Consider the following 20,098-nt stretch of genomic DNA (forward strand, 5'->3'; position numbering starts at 1 on the left):
GGGCGGATCACGAGGTCAAGAGATCGAGATCAGACTGGCCAACATGGTGAAACCCCGTCTCTACTAAAAATACAAAAATTAGCTGGGTGTGGTGGTGTGCGCCTGTAATCGCAGCTACTTGGAAGGCTGAGGTGGGAGAATCGCTCACTGGAACCCGGGATGTGGAGGTTATAGTGAGCTGAGATTGCGCCACTGCACTCCAGCCTGGCCACAGAGCATGACTCCGTCTTAAAAAAAAAAAAAAAAGAAAAAAATTTGTTTTAAAAATATATATATCGAGGCTGGGCACAGTGGTTCATGCCTATAATCCCAGCACTTTGGGAGGCCGAGCCGGGCGGATCATGAGGTCAGGAGTTCGAGACCAGCCTGGCCAATGTGGTGAAACCCTGTCTCTACTAAAAATACAAAAATTAGCCAGGCGTGCTGGTGTGCACCTGTAGTCCCAGCTATTCGGGAGGCTGAGGCAGAAGAATCACTTGAACCTGGGAGGTGGAGGTTGCAGTGAGCCGAGATCGTGCCACTGTACTCCAGCCTGGTTGACAGAGCAAGATGCCATCTCAAAAAAATAAAAATAACAACATATGTATAGTTAGTAGATAGCAGTAAAATATGCAACCTGAGTTTTCTCAGGTTGAAGTCAGAAGTCCATATTAGTCTGTCACACCTACAGCATTTCCTTTTTGTGGCTTTGGTTAGAAAGTCTGAAAATATGGCAGGGTGTGGTGGCTCATGCCTGTCGTCTCAGCACTTTGGGGGGCTGAGGCAGGAGGATCACTTGAGGCCAGGAGTTTGAGACCAGCCTGGGCAACAGTGAGACCCCACCTGAAAAAATAATAAAAATAAAAATAAGCTGGGCATGGCAACACATACTGTAATCTCAGCTACTCTGGAGGCTGAGGTGGGAGGATCCCTTGAGCCCAGGTGGTTGAGGCTGCAGTGAGCTAGGACCACGCTACTGCACTGGAGCCTGGGAGGCAGAGTGAGACCCTTAAAAAAAAAAAAAAAAAATCTGCCGGGTGTGGTTTTCGCGGCTGTAATCCCAGCATTTTGGGAGGCCGAGGTGGGCGGATCATGAGGTCAGGAGATCGAGACCATCCTGGCTAACACGGTGAAAGCCCCGTCTCTCCTAAAAATACAAAAAATTTGTCGGGCGTGGTGGCACAAGCATGTAGTCCCAGCTACTTGGGAGGCTGAGGCAGGAAAATCACTTGAACCCAGCAGGTGGACGTTACAGTGAGCTGAGATGGCGCCACTGCGCTCCAGCCTGGCGACAAAGTGAAACTCCGCCTCAAAAAAAAAAAAACAAAAGAATCTTTTTGATTTTGTTCAATTTTGGGGGTGGGGCAGATATTTTCCTTTGGAGTTATGTGTAATACAGGTGACATGAATCACTACTATTGGAATTGCGTCTACTTGATTAAAACACAAATATTTGCATTTTACAATGCAATGCAATAATGCAATGCAATAATGACATCATCTTTTACATGTATTTCTTTTGGTTTTATGGTAGATATCTTTAGAAGAGTTCATTTTAGATCAGCTAGTAATTCCTTTCTGATGTGAAACTCTTTATGGAATGGTTGCTATTTCTGAGAAGATACACATTTTGCGTGGCAGAATATGACATTTTGATTTTAAAGCTAATTTTATAAAGAAGTTGATGCTATAACCTGTCAAACATTTGCGTCTCATTTATCCCTTTTGGATCCCCTTATAAGCCTCTCATATGTGGGTGTCTTATTTGGTCCTCCAAAGCTCACCTCAGCTCCCTGCCCTTCTGCATTCCTAGTTTGACCACTCATCCCAGCCAACCTTCTCTGCCTCTCTTCTGGCCTCTTCTTTCCAGGAAATCAGCTGTGAGAAAGGTTAGGAAGCTTGAAGGATAAATGAGTTTACAGTGTTCCTTGTCCACTTTCATGCTGGCAGTAGTGTCCATTTCATTTCTTGGCCTTCTCTTTAAGAATTAACAGAGCCGGGCACGGTAGGTCACGGCTATAATCCCAGCACTTTGGGAGGCTGAGGCGGGTGGATCACCTGAGGTCAGGAGTTCGAGATCAGCCTGACCAACATGGTGAAACCCTGTTTCTACTAAAAATACAAAAATTAGCTGGGCGTAGTGGTGCCCGCCTGTAATCCTAGCTACTTGGAAGGCTGAGGCAGGAGAATCGCTTGAACCTGGGAGGCGGAGGTTGCAGTGAGCCGAGATCGTGCCATTGCACTCCAGCCTGGGCAGTAAGAGTGAAACTCTGTCTCAAAACAAAAAACAAAAAAAAAACGGAGTTCAAGACTAGCCTGGCCAGCGTGGTGAAACTGTGTCTCTACTAAATATACAAAAATTAGCCAGGCGTGGTGGCGGGCGCCTGTAATTCCAGCTACTGGGGAGGCTGAGGCAGGAGAATTGCTTGAACCCGGGAGGTGGAGGTTTCAGTGAACTGAGATTGTGCCATTGCATTCCAGCAGCCTGGGTGACAGGTGAGACTCTGTCTCAAAAAAAAAAAAAAAAAGAATTAAACAGGAGTGTGCCATGCCCTTTATCTTTGATAGAACTTCCCTCAAAGGACAGGACTAACGAGCAAAATATTTTTGGGAGTAGTTTTGGCCACATTTTGTGCTTAAAAAAATGTAAGCACAAAGTTTTAGACCTCAGAGATCTAGGCCTGGGATTATTGTGTATATTACAAGTAGGCATTAGGTAAATCTATTTTTTTTCTTTTTGAGACGGAGTCTTGCTCTGTCGCCCAAGCTGGAGTGCAATGGAGTGCCCTCGGCTCACTGCAACCTCTGCCTCCCAGGTTCAAGTGATTCTCCTGCCTCAGCCTCCCAAATAGCTGGGATTACAGTCACCTGCCACCATGTCCAGATAATTTTTGTATTTTTAGTAGAGACAGGGTTTCACCGTGGTGGCCAGGCTGGTCCCAAACTCCTGACCTCAGGTGATCCACCTGCCCCAGCCTCCCAAAGTGCTGGGATTACAGGTGTGAGCCACCATGCCTGGTGGTAAATGCATTTTTGATGAGGGAAAGGTACCATATTTTTTGTCTGATTTTCAAAGGGGCTCCTCAGAAGGTTAAGAATCACTGTTTTGATCCAGCTTCTTGCCTCATTTGACAGTTGAAGCTGAGGCTGAGAAAGACGAAAGTACTTGTTCATCACGACTGAATGGGTATCTAGGCTTGATGAGTATCCCAAGTTTTCCGCTGTACCACAAATAAATCCAAAGGGTTCAAGGGGTTAAATTTCCCTTTTTAATTTTTTCTCTTGCCTTCTCATCTCTTTTCTACCCCTTCTTCACTTTTATTTGCTCGTGTTCATTTATCGGTTGTCTTTTTTATTTTTATTTTTGCTTCCTTAGGCAAAGCCATGACTACAGTAGTGGTACATGTGGACTCCAAAGCTGAGCTCACTACCCTGCTGGAGCAGTGGGAAAAGGAACATGGCAGTGGGCAGGACATGGTACCTATCCTTACCAGGTATGAATAACTTTTTTAAAACCTAGTTTAATAAACACAACTCATACGCTAGATTTCTTCATACACACACAGACACACACACACACACACACACACACACACACACAAGTTTAAAAGAAGCAAAAATTGGTGTGGAGAATAGCATAGGAACATTTTCACCTAGACTGTAAATTCTAAATCGGTTTTTTTCTTTCCTCAGATTTAGTCTGTATCTCCCTACTTCTGAAGCTGTTTAATTTTCTTATTTAATTTAATTTTTTTTTTTTTTTTGAGTCAGAGTTTTGCTTTGTTGCCCAGGCTGGAGTACAATGGCGTGATCTTGGCTCACTGCAACCTCCGCCTCCCGGGTTCAGGCGATTCTCCTGCCTCAGCTTCCCAAGTAGCTGGGATTACAGGCTCCCACCACCATGCCCGGCTAATTTTTCTATTTTTTAGTAGAGACGGGGTTTCACCATGTTGATCAGGCTGGTCTCGAACTCCTTACCTTAGGTGATCCACCTGCCTTGGCCTCCTCCCAAAGTCCTAGGATTACAGGTGTCAGCCACTAAGCCTGGCTTTTTTTTTTTTTTTTTTTCCCCATACGGAGTTTTGCTCTTGTTGCCCAGGCTAGAGTGCAATGGCATGATCTCAGCTCACTGCAACCTCTGCCTCCCGGGTTCAAGCGATTCTCCTGCTTCAGCCTCCTGAGTAGCTGGGATTACACGTGTTTGCCACCACGCCCAGCTAATTTTTGTATCTTTTTAGTAGAGACAGGGTTTCACCATGTTAGTCAGGCTGGTCTTGAGCTCCTGAGCTCAGGTGATCCACCAGCCTCAGCCTCCCAAAGTGCTGGGATTACAGGTGTGAGCCACCATGCCCAGCATATTTTTAAATTAAAAAATAAAAATAAAAAAAATTGGACTCATTTCACAACTGTTTGGTGAATGTATCTTTTTTTTGAGACGGAGTGTTGCACTGTCTCCTGGGCTGGAGTACAATGGCACGATCTCGGCTCACTGCAACCTCTGCCTCCTGGGTTCAAGTGATTCTTCTGCCTCAGCCTCATGAGTAGCTGGGATTACAGGTGCGCGCCACCACCCCCGGCTAATTTTTGGTATTTTTTGTAGAGACGGGGTTTCACCATGTTGGCCAGCCTGGTCTTGAACTCCTGAGCTCAGGTGATTCACCTGCCTCGGCCTCCCAAAGTGCTGGGATTACAGGTGTGAGCCACTGCGCCCGTCCTGGTGAATATATCTTTACCTGGCTCTTCTGGCTCTGTTTTTTTGGAGACAGGGTCTCACTCTGTCACCAGGCTATAGTGGCATGATCTCAGCTCACTGCAGCCTTGATCTCCTGGGCTGAAGCCATCTTCTTACCTCAGCCTCCCTATTAGATGAGACCACAGGTGTGCACTACCACACCTTACTAATTTTTAAATTTTTTGTAGAGGGAGGGTCTCCCTATGTTACCCAGTCTGGTCTTGAACATCTGGGCTCAAGCAATCCTCCTGTCTCAGCTTCCCAAAGTGCTGGGATTACAGGCGAAACCACCGTGCTGGCCTACATGGCTCTTCTACAGATAGCTTATCATCCTCATTTCTGTGTCTCTCCTCATTTATTCATAACTTAATGCTTTTTTTATTCCCTACCTTGGTTTTAAACTAAATGGTTTTAAACTGAAAAACTTTTTTCGTTTTTATTTTTTGTTTTTTGGGGGGATGGAGTCTCACTCTGTTGCCTAGGCTGGAGTGCAGTGGCACGATCTCGGCTCACCACACCCTCCACCTCCGGGTTCAAGCAATTCTCCCTGCCTCAGCCTCCCAAGTAGCTGGGATTACAGGTGCCCGCCACGATGCTGGCTAATTTTTGTATTTTTAGTAGAGGTGGGGTTTTGCCATGTTGGCCAGGCTGTTCTCGAACTCCTGACCTCAAGTGACCTGACTGCCTTGGCCTCTCAAAGTGTTGGGATTACAGGCGTGAGCCACTGTGCCTGGCCTATTTTAACTTTCATTTTTTTTTTGAGATGGAGTCTTGCTCTCTGCCCCAGGCAGTGGTGAGATCTTGGCTCACTGCAACCCCCACCTCCTAGGTTCAAGTGATTCTCCTGCCTCAGCCTCTGGAGTAGCTGGGATTACAGGCATGAGCTACCATGCTCGGCTAATTTTTCTATTTTTTTTTTTTAGTAGAGATAGGGTTTTGCCATGTTGGCCAGGCTGGTCTTGAACTCCTGACCTCAGGTGATCCGCCCACCTCGGCCTCCCAAAGTGCTGTGATTACAGGAGTGAGCCATTGTGCCTGGCCTTCGTTAGGTATTGCTTATGTCTTGACTGGCCCATTAAGCAGCGTGCCTTGTAAGTTTACCCTCCAGTTTACCCTCTTTTAATACATCCTCCCCCTTGCTGAAAGATTCCCTTTTCTCATACACAAATATGATTTTCCTACCTTCATTCACAATTCTTCTCCGGCTTCCTTTTTCCTACAGAGTAAAATGTAAAGTTTTCAGTGTGGCCTATGTGGCCATTTATGATGTAGCTTACTTTCATAATATTGTAGTTCTTTCTCTATAAAAAAGAAATCAATGCATAAAAGGTTTTGTTTTCACAGCTATGATATTGGGGATGGGATGTTGAGGATTCCCACGTTCCACTGACCTTTTCCTTAGAAAACCCATGAGCACCTCTACCCAGCCTTTACTTTTCACTCTTTCTACCTTAGCAGATTTTTTCAATAAAATTATGTACCACACAGTTATTAAGTACCAGGCAGTGGGTAAATCATTATTTGAAGAGACACCAATAAAAAGACATAGTATCTGCTTTCAAGAATTTTACAATTTAGTGAGGAAACACATGTCAAAAAAACGGTTCTAGTATAGTGTGGTATAATGGCGGAAAATTAAAATACATACACATGAATGATAGGAGTATTAAAACAAATCAAGGGGTGCTGGGTTTGGTGCCTCACACCTGTAATCCCAGCCCATCGTAAATGGCATCACATCATAAATAGCTCCACAGGATGAGAAAAAGGAGGATGGCCTCTTTTTTCTCCCTCATAGTATTAGTCTCTTTCTGTAAGTATTAACTTTTGTTTTTTTTGAGGCAGACTCTAGCTCTGTCACCCAGGCTGGAGTTCAGTGGCACAATCTCGGCTTCTGCAACCTCCGCCTCCTGGCTTCAAGCAATTCTGCCTCAGCCTCCCGAGTAGCTGGGATTATAGGCACCCACCACCACGCCCAGCTTATTTTTATATTTTTAGTAGAGACGGGGTTTCACTGTGTTGGCCAGGCTGGTCTCGAACTCCTGACCTCATGATCCGCCCACCTCGGCCTCCCAAAGTGCAGGGATTACAAGCGTGAGCCACCCTGCCCGGCTGGATTAACATATTTTTTAATGTCTTTGTGCCTTTACACTTGGTATTTCTTTGGCCTGAAATGCCTTTCCTTGGCATGTCTGCATGGCAGGCCTAGTCCTTACAAGAAGTAGTTCAAGAATCATGTCTGTAAAACCTTCACTGACTTTGACTTCCATAGGTAGGTTTGGGCTCCCCATCATTAAAAAAAAATTTTTTTTTTTTTTTTTTTTAGTGACGGGGTCTCACTGTGTCACCCAGGATAGAGTGCAGTGGTATGATTATAGCTCACTGCTAAATTTCTATTTTTTAATTTTTTTGGTGGAGACAGGGTGTCATTATGTTGCTCAGCTGTTCTCAAACTCCTCACTTCAAACGTTCCTTCTACGTTGGTCTCCCAAAGTGCTGGGATTACAGGTGTGAACCACCATACTGGCCACCACTTTGTTTTGATGCTCCTATCATTCATATGTATGTATTTTAATTTTCCCCCATTATACCACATTGTACTATAATTTTATTTTATTTTATTTTATTTTTTGAGACGGAGTCTCGCTCTGTTGACTGGTCTGGAATGCAGTGGCGCGATCTTGGCTTACTGCAAGCTCTGCCTCCCAGATTCACACCATTCTCCTGCCTCAGCTTCCCGAGTAGCTGGGACTACAGGTGCCTGCCACCACGCCGGGCTAATTTTTTATATTTTTTAGTAGAGATGGGGTTTCAGGTTTCACCGTGTTAGCCAGGATGGTCTTGATCTCCTGCCCTCGTGATCTGCCCACCTCGGCCTCCCAAAGTGCTGAGATTACAGGCATGAGCCACCGTGCCTGGCTATAATTGTTTTTTTAGACAGGATCTCCCTCTGTTGCCCAGGCTGGAGTGTACTGGCGTGATCTTGGGTCACTGCAACCTCAACTTCCTGGGCTTAGTTGATTCTCCCACCTCAGCTTCTTGAGTAGCTGGGACTACAGGCACACACCACCCTGCCTGGCTAATTTTTTGTATTTTTAGTAGAGATAGGGTTTCGCTATGTTGCCCAGGCTGGTCTCGATCACTTGGACTCAAGCAATCCACCTGCCTCGGCCTCCCAGAAGTGCTGAGATTACAGGCGTGAGCCCCCATGCCTGGCCTACGACTGTGTCTTTTTATTGGTGTCTCCTCAAATGATGATTTGTCCACTGCCTGGTTCATAATAACTGTATGGTATATAATTTTATTTAATAAATGTGTCAAGATGGAGAAAAAGTGAAAAGTAAAGGCTGGGGAGGGTTGCTCATGAGTTTTCTAAGGAGAAGGTCACTGGAATGTGGGGATCCTTAACGTCTCATCTTCAATATCATAGCTGTTAAAAAATCTTTGTGCAATGATCTCTTACTTTTTATGGAGAAAGAACTATAATATTATGAACGTTTAAACGGGGATAAATGCATTGTTCCTAATTGCTTTTAATACACGGGGAATGTGAAAATACAAGTTTTTTTTTAAGGAACAGGATTATTGCTGACTGGTGGAAACTGGATTTTAATTGGTAGAGGCATTGGAGAGTAAGAAAGTTAGGCCAGGTGTAGTGGTTTATGCCTCTAATCCCAGCACTTTGGAAGGCTGAGGTAGGAGGATCGCTCGAGGCCACAAGTTAAAGACCAGCTTGGGCAACATAGTAAGACCCCGTCTTAAAACAAAACAAAAGAATAATTAAACACCATCTATTAAACAAGATACTTGAAATGCAGCCACAGTGAATTAGAGAATTTAAATATTGTGCTGTTAACATGCGTATAATTGATGTGACTGTGAAAGGAGGAGAGTGTCGTTAATGAGGATGGTTATGTGGATTCATTCACTTGTTCAAGAAATATTCTTTGAGCACTTATACTAAAAGTACTTAATGTTTTATTTTCAACATTATTTTACATTACCACATTTTATCCTCAACTTTTTCACTGTGCTATGCTCTTCAGCAATGCAAAGCCTAAAATAGAGGGGGGCTGTCCTCAAGGAGATAACTACCTGGGAAGCAACTAAGACGAATGGAGGCCTGGCATGGTGTGGCTCACACTTGTAATCCTGGCAGTTTGGGAGGCTGAGGCAGGTGAATTGCTTGAGCCCAGGAGCTCAAAACCAGCCTGGGCAACATGGTGAGACTGTTGTCTCTACAAAAAATACAAAAATTAGCCAGGCGTGGTGGCACGTGCCTGTAGTCTCAGCTACTCAGGAGGCTGAGGTAGGAGGATTGCTTGAGCCAGGTAGGTGGAGGCTGCAGTGAGCTGAGATTGTGCCACTACACTCCAGCCTGGGCAACAGAGACTCTGTCTCAACAACAACAACAAAAACTAGCAGATAAAGAACAATGCATAGTAGCATTGAATAGTATATAATGATGAAGTTCCAAATCAGGCAGTATGGTTTGTGTGTGTGTGTGTGTATATATAAAACACACCTACTGGAATGGGAAGGTTTGTAAATATTAAAGGGGTTATCAGAATGGAAAGAAAATGAGTAAATCAGTTTATTCCACTCAACAAATATTTGAGGACTTTTTTTGGTGTCAGAACTGTCAGAGGCACTTATCTGAACTTCACCTTCCTCATTTGTCACTCAAAGTATCTCTGAAAGATACATCATTAAATGATAGACATTCTCAGATTTACTTGCAAAAAAATGCTCAGCGAGGCAGTGGAAACTTAGGTTAGAATCCTGGGTTTTGACTCCAATTCCAGTGTTGTTTTTTTCCCCCCAAGGCTGGAGTACAGTGTTGTGATCATAGCTCACTGCAGCCTCAACCTCCTGGACTCAAGTGATCCTCCCACCTCAGCCCTCTGAGTGGCTGGGGCGCATGCTACCATGCTGCACTAATTTTTTTTTTTTTTTTTTTTTGTAGAGATGGGATTTTGCCAGGTTGCCCAGGCTGGTCAGTTTGTTTTATTTTAATCAGGGGCAACTTTGCTCCTTCACCAAATTGTGGATCTGTTTACTGGATATTTTCTAAAATAGTTTTAGGGTTTTTTTTTTTTTTTTCTTCCCTCATCTGGCTGCAGGTTTGGGTGTTTTAGTATATTCTATGAAGAGCAAATGAATTTTAGGCCTGTCTGCTCTTTTATTGACCATTATTTTTATGATCTTTTGAGAGTTTTGTAAGAACAATGTATGTCATTTTGTAACTTTAATTCATCAGTTTATTAGCCTTTGACTTGATTCTGTTGAAAGGGGCTGGCTTTGGTCCAAGCTGTGCAAGTGGGCTTGTTTTGTTTTGTTTTGTTTTGTTTTGAGATGGAGTCTCACTCTTTCGCTCAGGCTGGAGTGCAGTGGTGTGATCCCGGCTCACTGCAACCTCCGCCTCCCAGGTGCAAGCGATTCTCCTGCCTCAGTCTCCCAAGTAGCTGGGATTAGGTGCCCACCACCACGCCCGGCTAATTTTTTGTGTTTTTTTAATAGAGACGGGGTTTCACTGTGTTGGCCAGGTTGGTCTTTTTTTTGAGACGGAGTCTGCTCTGTTGCCCAGGCTGGAGTGCAGTGGCGCGATCGCAGCTCACTGCAAGCTCCGCCTCCTGGATTCATGCTATTCTGCCTCAGCCTCCTGAGTAGCTGGGATTACAGGCACCCGCCAACACACCTGGCTGATTTTTTTGTATTTTTAGTAAAGACAGGGTTTCACCGTGTTAGCCAGGATGGTCTTGATTTCCTGACCTCGTGATCCACCTGCCTCAGCCTCCCAAAGTGCTGGAATTACAGGCGTGAGCTGCTGCGCCCGGCCTTTTTTTTTTTTTTCTTGAGATGTAAATTATATACTGTAAAGTACTCTGCTAGATGGATTTTTTTTTTGTAAGACCATTATCTAGATCAAGTTATAGTAGAACTTGAGTACCAGATTGCACCCTCCTGCCTCATCCCAGTCAGTAGCTACCCTAAATTAACTGTTTTTCCTATTTTTGATTCTCAGTTTTTTGTTTGTTTTGAGATGGAGTCTCACTCTGTCACCCAGGCTGGAGTGCAGTGGTTCGATCTTGGCTCACTGCAGTCTCTGCCTCCCTGGCTCAAGTGAGTCTCCTGCCTCAGCCTCCTGAGTACCTGGGATTATAGGTGCCCACCACCATGCCTGGCTAATTTTCGTATTTTAGTAGAGATGGGTTTTACCCTGTTGGCCAGGCTGGTCTTGACCTCCTGACCTCAAGTGACCCACCTGCCTCAGCCTCCCAAAGTGCTGGGATTACAGGTGTGAGCCACTGCGCCTGGCCCGATTCCCACTTTTTATAATGCCAATTACTCTTGGAAAATGAGAAGACTAAACAGAAGAAAAAAACCCCACAATTAACACCTAAAGAGCTCTTACTTGTCAGGTTTTATTATAATTAACTTAAACCCAGGGAAACTCTGTAACGTAGAGATTATTATCTTGAGGCGCAGAGAGGTTAAATAACTTATCCAGAGTGTCTCACACTGTGGAAGAGCTCAGATTTGAACCCTGAAAATCTGGCTCCAAAAGCCACGTTTTTTTTTTTTTGTTTTTTTTTTTTTTTTGAGACAGAGTCTCACTCTGTCGCCCAGGCTGGAATGCAGTGGCACAATCTTGGCTCACTGCAAGCTCCGCCTCCCAGGTTCAAGTGATTCTCCTGCCTCAGCCTCCCGAGTAGCTGGGACTACAGGCGCCCGCCACCATGCCCGGCTAATTTTTCGTATGTTTAGTAGAGACGGGTTTCACCGTGTTAGCCAGGATGGTCTTGATCTCCTGACCTCGTGATCCGCCCGCCTGAGCCTTTCAAAGTGCTGGGATTACAGGCGTGAGCCACCATGCTGGGCCCTAGAGTGCAGCAGTTTTATCATAGCTCACTGCAGCCTTGAATTCCTGGGCTCAAGCCATCTTCCAGTCTCAGTCTCCTGAGTAGCGGGGACTACAGGATGTGTTGCCACCATGTCTGGCTAATTTTTTAATTTTTTAGTAGAGATGGGGGGTGGGATTTCACTATATTGCCCAGGCTGGTCTCTAACTCCTTACCTCTAGTGATTTTCCCACCTTGGCCTCCCAAAGTGCTGGGATTATAGGCATGAGCCACTGTGCCTGGCCAAGGCCATATTTTTAACTTCTCTGTTATATTTCTTAGTTTCAACTGAGGATGCTAGTAGATCTTTTTGTTTTTTCTTTTTTGATACTAGTAGATCTTACAATATGTAATTCTAAGTATATTTTGTGAAGCTGAGGTGGAAGTATTGCTTGAGTCCAGGAGTTCAAGACCAACCTGGGCAACATAGCAAGACGCTGTCTATATAAAAAATTAAAAAAATAGCCAGGTATAAGGCCGGGTGCAGTGGCTCATGCCTGTAATCCCAGCACTTTGGGGAGCCGAGGCAGGTGGATCATGAGGTCAGGAGTTAGAGACCAGCCTGACCAACATGGTGAAACCCCATCTCTACTAAAAATGCAAAAGTTAGCCAGGATGGTGGCATGTACCTGTAACCCCAGCTACTCAGGAGGCTGAGGTAGAATTGCTTGAACCTGGGAGGCAGAGGTTGTAGTGAGCCGAGATTACGCCACTGCACTCTAGCCTGGGCGAAAGAGCGAGACTCTGTCTCAAAAAAAAGAGAAAAAAAAAAAAAGCCAGGCATGCTGATTCACACCTGTAGTCCCACCTACTTGGGAAGCTGACGCAGGAAGATTGTTTGAGCTCAGGAGTTTGAGGCTGCAGTGAGGTACGATTGTGCCACTGTGCCACTGCAGTCCAGCCTGAGAGACAGTGAGACCCTGTCTCTTAAAAATAAAAATAAAAAAATAAAAACCATCACCAACAAAAAAAATATGTACACATACGTTATTTTGTGTGATTGCCCTTTGTGTTAAAGGGAGGTTTCAAAGTTTAGAGGGAAAGGAAGAAAAAGCAGAAATACTTTTGAAGCTTGAGTAGCATGGACCAGCAATTTTTGCAGAGAGTTTAACTCTTTTATATTTATTTAGTTATTTTTTTGAGACAGAGTTTTGCTCTTGTTGGCCAGGCTGGAGTGCAATGGCATGATCTTGGCTCACCTCAACCTCCACCTCCTGAGTTCAAGCGATTCTCCTGCCTCAGCCTCCCGAATAGCTGGAATTACAGGCATGCACCACCATGCCTGGCTAATTTTTTGTATTTTTAGAAGAGACGGGGTTTCTCCATGTTGGTCAGGCTGATCTCGAGCTCCCAACCTCAGGTGATCCGCCCGCCTCAGCCTCCCAAAGTGCTGGGATTATAGGCGTGAGCCACAGCGCCGGCCAAGAGAGTTTAATTCTTAAGACTAGAAAGGGCCGGATGTGGTAGCTCACACCTGTAATCCCAGCACTTCGGGAATCCAAGGTGGGTGGATCACCTGAGGTCAGGAGTTTGAGATCAGCCTGACTAACATGGCAAAACCCTGTCTCTACCAAAAAAAAATGCAAAAATTAGCTGGGCATGGTGGCACATGCCTGTAATCCCAGCTACTCGGGAGGCTGAGGCAGGAGAATCGCCTGAACCTGGGAGGCAGAGGTTGCAGTGAGCCGACATCGCGCCATTGCACTCCAGCCTGGGCGACAGAGCGAGACTCCATCTCAGAAAAAAAGACTAGCAAGGCTGGGTGTGGCTGCTCAATGCCTGTAATCCCAGAACTTTGGTAGGCCAAGGTGGGCTTGAGCCCAGGAGTTCGAGGTCAGCCTGGGGAGCAAATTCCCCATCTACAAAAAGTTTTCAAAGTTAGCTGGGCATGGTGGTGTTCCCGTAGTCCCAGTTATTCAGGAGCCTGAGGTGGGAGGATCACTTGAGCCTGGGACGTTGAGGCTTCAGTGAGCCATGAGTCGTGCTGCTGCACTCCAGCGTGAGCAACAGAGTGAGACCGTTTTTTTTTTTTTTTTTCTGGTTTTTGGGTTTTTTTTTTTTTTTTTTGAGATGGAGTCTCATTCTGTCGCCCCTGCTAGACCCTGTTTCTTAAAAAAAAAAAAAAAAAGACTGGAAAGTATAGTGTCCTAGAAATAAGCACATAGGAGAGATTGACTTAGGACAGAGCATGTTAGATGGAGAGTATGATAGTCTTATATTGGCTTGTCATTATTATAAAGTGTCAGTCTTAGGGCACCCAAATAGTAATTTTTCTTGTTTTTGTTTTGTTTTGTTTTGTTTTTGAGATGGAGGTTTGCTCTTGTTTCCCAAGCTGGAGTGCAATGGAGTGCAACCTCCACCTCCTGGGTTCAAGTGATTCTCCTGCCTCAGCCTCCCGAGTAGCTGGGATTACAGGCATGTGGCAGAATGCCCGGTTAATTTTGTATTTTTAGTAGAGATAGGGTTTCTCCATGTTGGTCAGGCTGGTCTCGAACTCCCGACCTCAGGTGATTGGCCCACCTTGGCCTCCCAAATTGTTGGGATTACAGGCGTGAGCCACTGTGCCCAGCCATTTTTCTTGTTTTATAAATAATGCATGAATAGCCGGGCGTGGTGGCTCACACCTATAATCTCAGCACTTTAGGGGGCTGAGGCAGGCAGATCACCTGAGGTCAGGAGTTCGAGACCAGCCTGACCAACATGGAGAAACCCCATCTCTACTAAAAATACAAAAATTAGCTGGGTGTGGTGGTGCATGCCTGTAATTCCAGCTACTCAAGAGGCTGAGGCAGGAGAATCGCTTGAACCTTGGAGGCGGAGGTTGCGGTGAGCTGAGATAGCGCCATTGCACTCCAGCCTGGGCGATGAGTGAAACTCCATCTCAAAAAACAAATGCATTAATAAAACAGAACTTTTCATACATTTAGCAACATGGATGACTCTCAAAACATGCTAGGTGAAAGTTAGATGTAAAAAGATTATATATGGTTCAATTTATGTGAAAGTCTGGAACAAGCCAGACACAGTGTTGCGTGCCTGTAGACCCAGCTACTTGGGAGGCTGAGGCAGGAGGATTGCTTGAGGCCAAGAGTTTGAAGCTGTAGTGTGCTATGTTTATGCTTGTAAATAGCCACTAGACTCCAACCTGGGCAACATAGCAAGACCCCATCTCTACAAGAAAAAAAAGAAAACAAATTCTGGATCAGGCAGAACTCAGTTGTAGTGAGAGAAAGCAGATGAATGGTTACTTGGGGCAGGGGTGGAGGCTTAGATGGTGGGAAGAATGTTACAACCTGAGGTAATAGCACTGTAACCCTGAAACAGGAGTGAAATTGGGCTCTTTGAATAACAGTGACCGAAGGTTAATGCAGGAGGGTGGAGGAGTGGAAGAAGTGGTCAGGAAGCAGCAGGCAGAAGCCGGATAATTGCAGGCCATAGTAGTACTTGGATTTAATTCAGGGTATTGTGGTAAGTCATTGGAAGTTGGAGAATGAATTGCATCAGATCAGACATGGAAGCAGGAAGCAAGGAGACTGGTAAAAAGACCATTGGAAGTAATCCAGGTAGTTGATGATGGTGGTCTGGATGAGGATAGGAGTGGTCAAGAATTAGAGAAGTGATGTGAGTCAGGAAGTACCTTGTAGTAGAGCTAACAAATTGTTGTGGGAGAGGGAGGACAAAAGGAAGATTTTTTTTTTTTTTTGAGACAGAGTTTCGCTCTTGTTGCCTAGGCTGGAGTGCAGTGGCGCGATCTCTCACCTCACCGCAACCTCCGCCTCCCAGGTTCAAGCAATTCTCCTGCTTCAGCCTCCCTAGTAGCTGGGATTACAGGCATGTGTCACCACACCCAGCTAATTCTGTATTTTTAGTAGAGACAGGGTTTCTCCATGTTGTTCAGGCTGGTCTCGAACTCCCAACCTCAGGTGATCCTCTTGCCTTGGCCTCCCAAAGTGCTGGGATTACAGGCGTGAGTCATCACGCCCGGCAAGGAAAGGAAGATTTTAAAGATGACTCCTACATTTTTGGCTTCTGAGGTGAAGGTAATGTTATTTTTTGAGGCAGGGGAAGTTTATATAAGAATGAGTTTGGGGGCCAGGTGTGGTGGCTCACGCCTGTCATCCCAGCACTTTGGGAGGCCGAGGCGGGTGGATCACAAGGTCAGGAGATCGAGACCACCATCCTGGCTAACATGGTGAAACCCCATCTCTACTAAAAGTACAAAAAGTTAGCCGGGCGTGGTGGTGGGCGCCTATAGTCCCAGCTATGCGGGATGCTGAGGCAGGAGAATGGCGTGAACCCGGGAGGCAGAGCTTGCAGTGAGCCAAGATCACACCACTGCACTCCAGCCTGGGCGACAGAGCGAGACTCAGTCAAAAAAAAAAAAAAAAAAAAAGAAGAATGAGTTTGGGAGAGGAAACTCTTTTATGAGATAATTGCTTAGATTTCTGTGTATATCAGAAGAAATAGTCTTTTTCTAACTTTGCTTTTATTTTCTACCTTGACTGTTGAATTGACTGTTGTAGGTGGTGGTCCATTTTTTTATGCTTGTCCAGAGTTGACCTCTTGTTCCCTTTGTGCTAGGATGTCTCAGTTGATTGAAAAAGAAACTGAAGAGTATCGTAAAGGGGATCCAGACCCATTTGATGATCGACATCCTGGTAAGACTTGTGCTCTTAAGTGTGGGTCTTCTTTTTTTCTTTTAAGACACTTTTATTAAAGCAAGGGTCTTTTTTTTTCTTTTTTAAAAAAGAAAAATTACTTATGGGAATATTTTTGAATTGAAATAGCATCTTCTGTGGTAAGTTTTAAGACTTTTTTTTTTTTTTTTGAGACGGAGTCTCGCTCTTTCACCAAGGCTGGAGTGCAGTGGTGCAATCTCGGCTCACTGCAAGCTCTGTCTCCCAGGTTCACGCCATTCTCCTGCCTCAGTCCCCCGAGTAGCTGGGACTACAGGCGCCCGCCACCGCGCCTGTCTAATTTTTTGTATTTTTAGTAGAGACGGGGTTTCACCGTGTTAACCAGGATGGTCTCAATCTCCTGACTTTGTGATCTGCCCGCGTCGGCCTCCCAAAGTGCTGGGATTACAGGCGTGAGCCATTGCGCCCGACCAAGACCTTTTATTTGTTAAAATGTTGCTCAAGGTGGAGCCAGTGAGGAAAAATAAATTTCTGGAAAAAATTGGAAATATTTTTGATATTTGCCAGTCAAATATCACATAACTAACCTAAAGGAACAAAAGTAGGTGTACTTTAGTTAACTCAGTTGATATGATGACAAAGAATTAAAAAGAAAAACGGTTTTCCTTTCAGACTTTTTCTTTTTTGGAGATAGGTACTCACTCTGTTGCCCAGGTTGCAGAGCAGTGGCATGATCATAGCTCACTGCAGCCTGGATCTCCTGGCTCAAACGATCCTCCCACCTCAGCCTCTTGAGTAGCTGGGACCTACAGGCATGTGTCATCATGCCTGGCTGATTTTTAGTTTTTATTTTTTTGTAGAGATGGCATCTTGCTTTGCTGTCCAAGTTGGTCTGGAACTCCTGGACACAAGCTATCCTCCCGCCTGGGCCTCCCAAAGTGCTGGGATTATAGGCATGAGCCACTGTGCCCAACCAACTTTTTTAAACCATAAAAACAAAAGGTGTTCGTCTCTGTGCCTTCATCTTTCTAATAATAATTATCCTTTTAATAATTATCCTTTTACTGTTGGGGAAATACAGTTGAGAGAGCATTCAGTGTCCTGCTTTTAGTTAGGAAGTTGATATTTGGAACCTTGATGGTTATGTCTGCTTTGGTGTCTTGAGAACTAAAGTATGCCTTCTCATGTTAATTTGGTTTACTTTGGGCTTATTTATTTATTTATTTATTTTTTGAGACGGCATCTTGCTCTGTCGCCCAGCTGGGAGTGCAGTGGCACTTTCTTGGCTCAGTGCAACCACTGCATCTTGGGTTCAAGCAATTTTTGTGCCTCAGTGTCCCAAGTAGCTGGGATTACAAGCATGCACCACCACAGTCGGCTAAGTTTTGCATTTTTAATAGAGAAGGGGTTTCATCATGCTGGCCAAGCTGGTCTTGAACTCCTGACCTCAAGTGATCCACCCGCCTCCGCCTCCCAAAGTGCTGGGACTACAGGCGTGAGCCACCGAGCCTGGCCAACTTTGGGCTAATTAAAGCCATGATAGCACCTGCTTTGGTATGGAATTTGCTACAGTGGTACAGAATTATGAGGAACTTGAGACTGCCATTTTATGTTTACTGTAAGGTGGATCACCAGTGGGCAAAGCTGAAGTCATGCATGGGCCCGTAGTGCATATAAGCTCAATGGCCTGAAGCAGTCCTTTGTGGAGAGGAGTCTGAAATTTTGGCCTGGCGTGGTGGCTCACGCCTGTAATCCCAGCACTTTGGGAGGCCGAGGCAGGAGGATCACCTGAGGTCGGGAGTTTGCGACCAGCCTGACCAACAAGGAAAAACCCTGTCTCTACTAAATATACAAAATTAACCAGACATGGTGGCGCATGCCTGTAATCCCAGCTACTCAGGAGGCTGAGGCAGGAGAATCGCTTGAACCCAGGAGGCAGAGGTTGCGGTGAGCCAAGATCATGCCATTGAACTCCAGCCTGGGCTCTTGTTGCCCAAAACTCTGTCTCAAAAAAAAAAAAAAAAAAAAAAAATTCGTGTGTGGAAAGAGAGTGTGAATGAGTGGGAGTTATAAAAATAAGGACATTGTATATTCACCTGAATGTTCCAGGGTTTACTGCTATTTCTTATACTTTTGTTCTCACATGTAAGCTAGGCATTTCAAATTGAGAGTCTAGTTGCTTATGTGATGTTATCTGCTGCTCTTGTCCTGGACATCCCTACTTATGACTACAGAGGAATATTCACCATTTAACCCACATCTTCAGTAACTCAAATCAGAGCATGAAGAACTATGAAAGTGAATGTGAAATCAGAAAATAAGTTAATGCATTGGATTATGAAAAGCATTAAAAGATAGATGATCATGATGAGTGTCATTGCCTGGAGATGGATTAAATGGCAATGAGGAAGAAGGGAGAGACAGAGAAAGATATGCCATTTTTCAGTAGAGCTTACAAAGCAATTTTTTCCTCTTAATGTTAAGCAATATTTGTCAGTGGCATTATTTCTTTTATTAAAAATAAAGATTTCAGTTTCATGATTTATAAACAGCTAACATTAGGTAACTATGGTCCTTGTTTGTTTTTGTGATACTTTCCTCTAATGTTTCTTTTTGTGAATTATTTTGAGATACTAATTAACAGCTTGGTAAAAACATATCAGCAGCTCACATCTTGTCTTCATTCTCTATTGTATGTTTTGACTAAATTTGCCTCTGTAAATGCTCTGAAAGGAAATGAAATGAAATAGAGGTTTCTGTTTTAAAAACAAACCAGGCTGTGCGCGGTGGCTCATACCTGTAATCCCAGCAATTTGGGAGGCTGAGGCGGGCACATCACCTGAGGTCAGGAGTTCGAGACCAGCTTGGCCAACATGGTGAAACCCCTACTCTACTAAAAATTCAAAAATTAGCTGGGCTTGGTGGCAGGCACCTGTAATCCCAGCTATTCGGGAGGCTGAGGTAGGAGAATCGCTTGAATTTAGGAGGTGGAGGTTGCAGTGAGCCAAGATTGAGCCACTGTACTCCAGCTTTGGCGACAGAGCAAGACTCCGTCTCAAAACACAACAACAACAAACCAATAATTCTCCCTTCCATCAACTAATTCTTTTATCATTAGGCTATGCATTTAGTTGATCCTAGGCCCCTGGCCTCCTTTCTTTCCACAAGAGCTAAGTTAAGATGGCCAAGGTTATTGTATCTTTAGGGTTAGTGATTGCTTGGTGGAATTCACCCCCGTCACCCTGACCCAGGGTGTCCTTACATGTTTGAGGATGCATCTCTGTTGCTGTTGTCATTGTAGTGGAAGGAGAGGTTGGACTTGGAGCCTGTCTTCTCCAGGCCACCCATCAATAGAAGCATGCTTCCTACCTTTTTATGGATGGGGAGTCAGAAGTTTTCTCTCTCTTAGGTTCCTTTATGATTCTTTTGTAGACCTTGTATACTCTTGGTGATGCTCGTCTGGATCTAGTGCTCATTTGTTTAATTCAGCAGTGCTGTATAGGCAGTATGCTAGGAGATGGGAAGGCTAGAGAGCAGTGTCTCAAGTTTTTACATTGTTATTTTTAAAGCATGTTTCTTTTTATATGTATATATATATTTATTATACTTTAAGTTCTGGGGTACATGTGCACAACGTGCAGGTTTGTTACATATGTATACATGTGCCATGTTGGTGTGCTGCACCCATTAACTCGTCATTTACATTAGGTATATCTCCTAATGCTATCCCTCTCCCCTTCCCCCACCCCACAACAGGCCCCGGTGTGTGATGTTCCCCTTCCTGTGTCCGAGTGTTCTCATTGTTCAGTTCCCACCTATGAGTGAGAACAGGTGTTTGGTTTTTTGTC

The 20,098-nt window shown here is 44.7% G+C and overlaps 1 protein-coding gene across 2 annotated transcripts in view; it reads left to right on the plus strand.

The window, feature by feature from the left end:
- Positions 1–20,098, plus strand: part of DCAF1 (DDB1 and CUL4 associated factor 1) — a 97,231-nt gene that overhangs the window by 12,419 nt on the left and 64,714 nt on the right. For both annotated transcript variants that reach the window (XM_012498720.2, XM_030811676.1), the window contains exons 2-3: positions 3,356–3,473; positions 16,195–16,271. In XM_012498720.2, coding sequence (XP_012354174.1) covers positions 3,364–3,473; positions 16,195–16,271 — 187 coding nt within the window. In that variant the 5' untranslated portion in view covers positions 3,356–3,363. The remainder of the gene's footprint in view (positions 1–3,355; positions 3,474–16,194; positions 16,272–20,098) is intronic.

The sequence above is a fragment of the Nomascus leucogenys genome, chromosome 4 (assembly GCF_006542625.1).
Source record: "Nomascus leucogenys isolate Asia chromosome 4, Asia_NLE_v1, whole genome shotgun sequence".
In the NCBI taxonomy this organism is placed as follows: Eukaryota; Metazoa; Chordata; class Mammalia; order Primates; family Hylobatidae; genus Nomascus; species Nomascus leucogenys.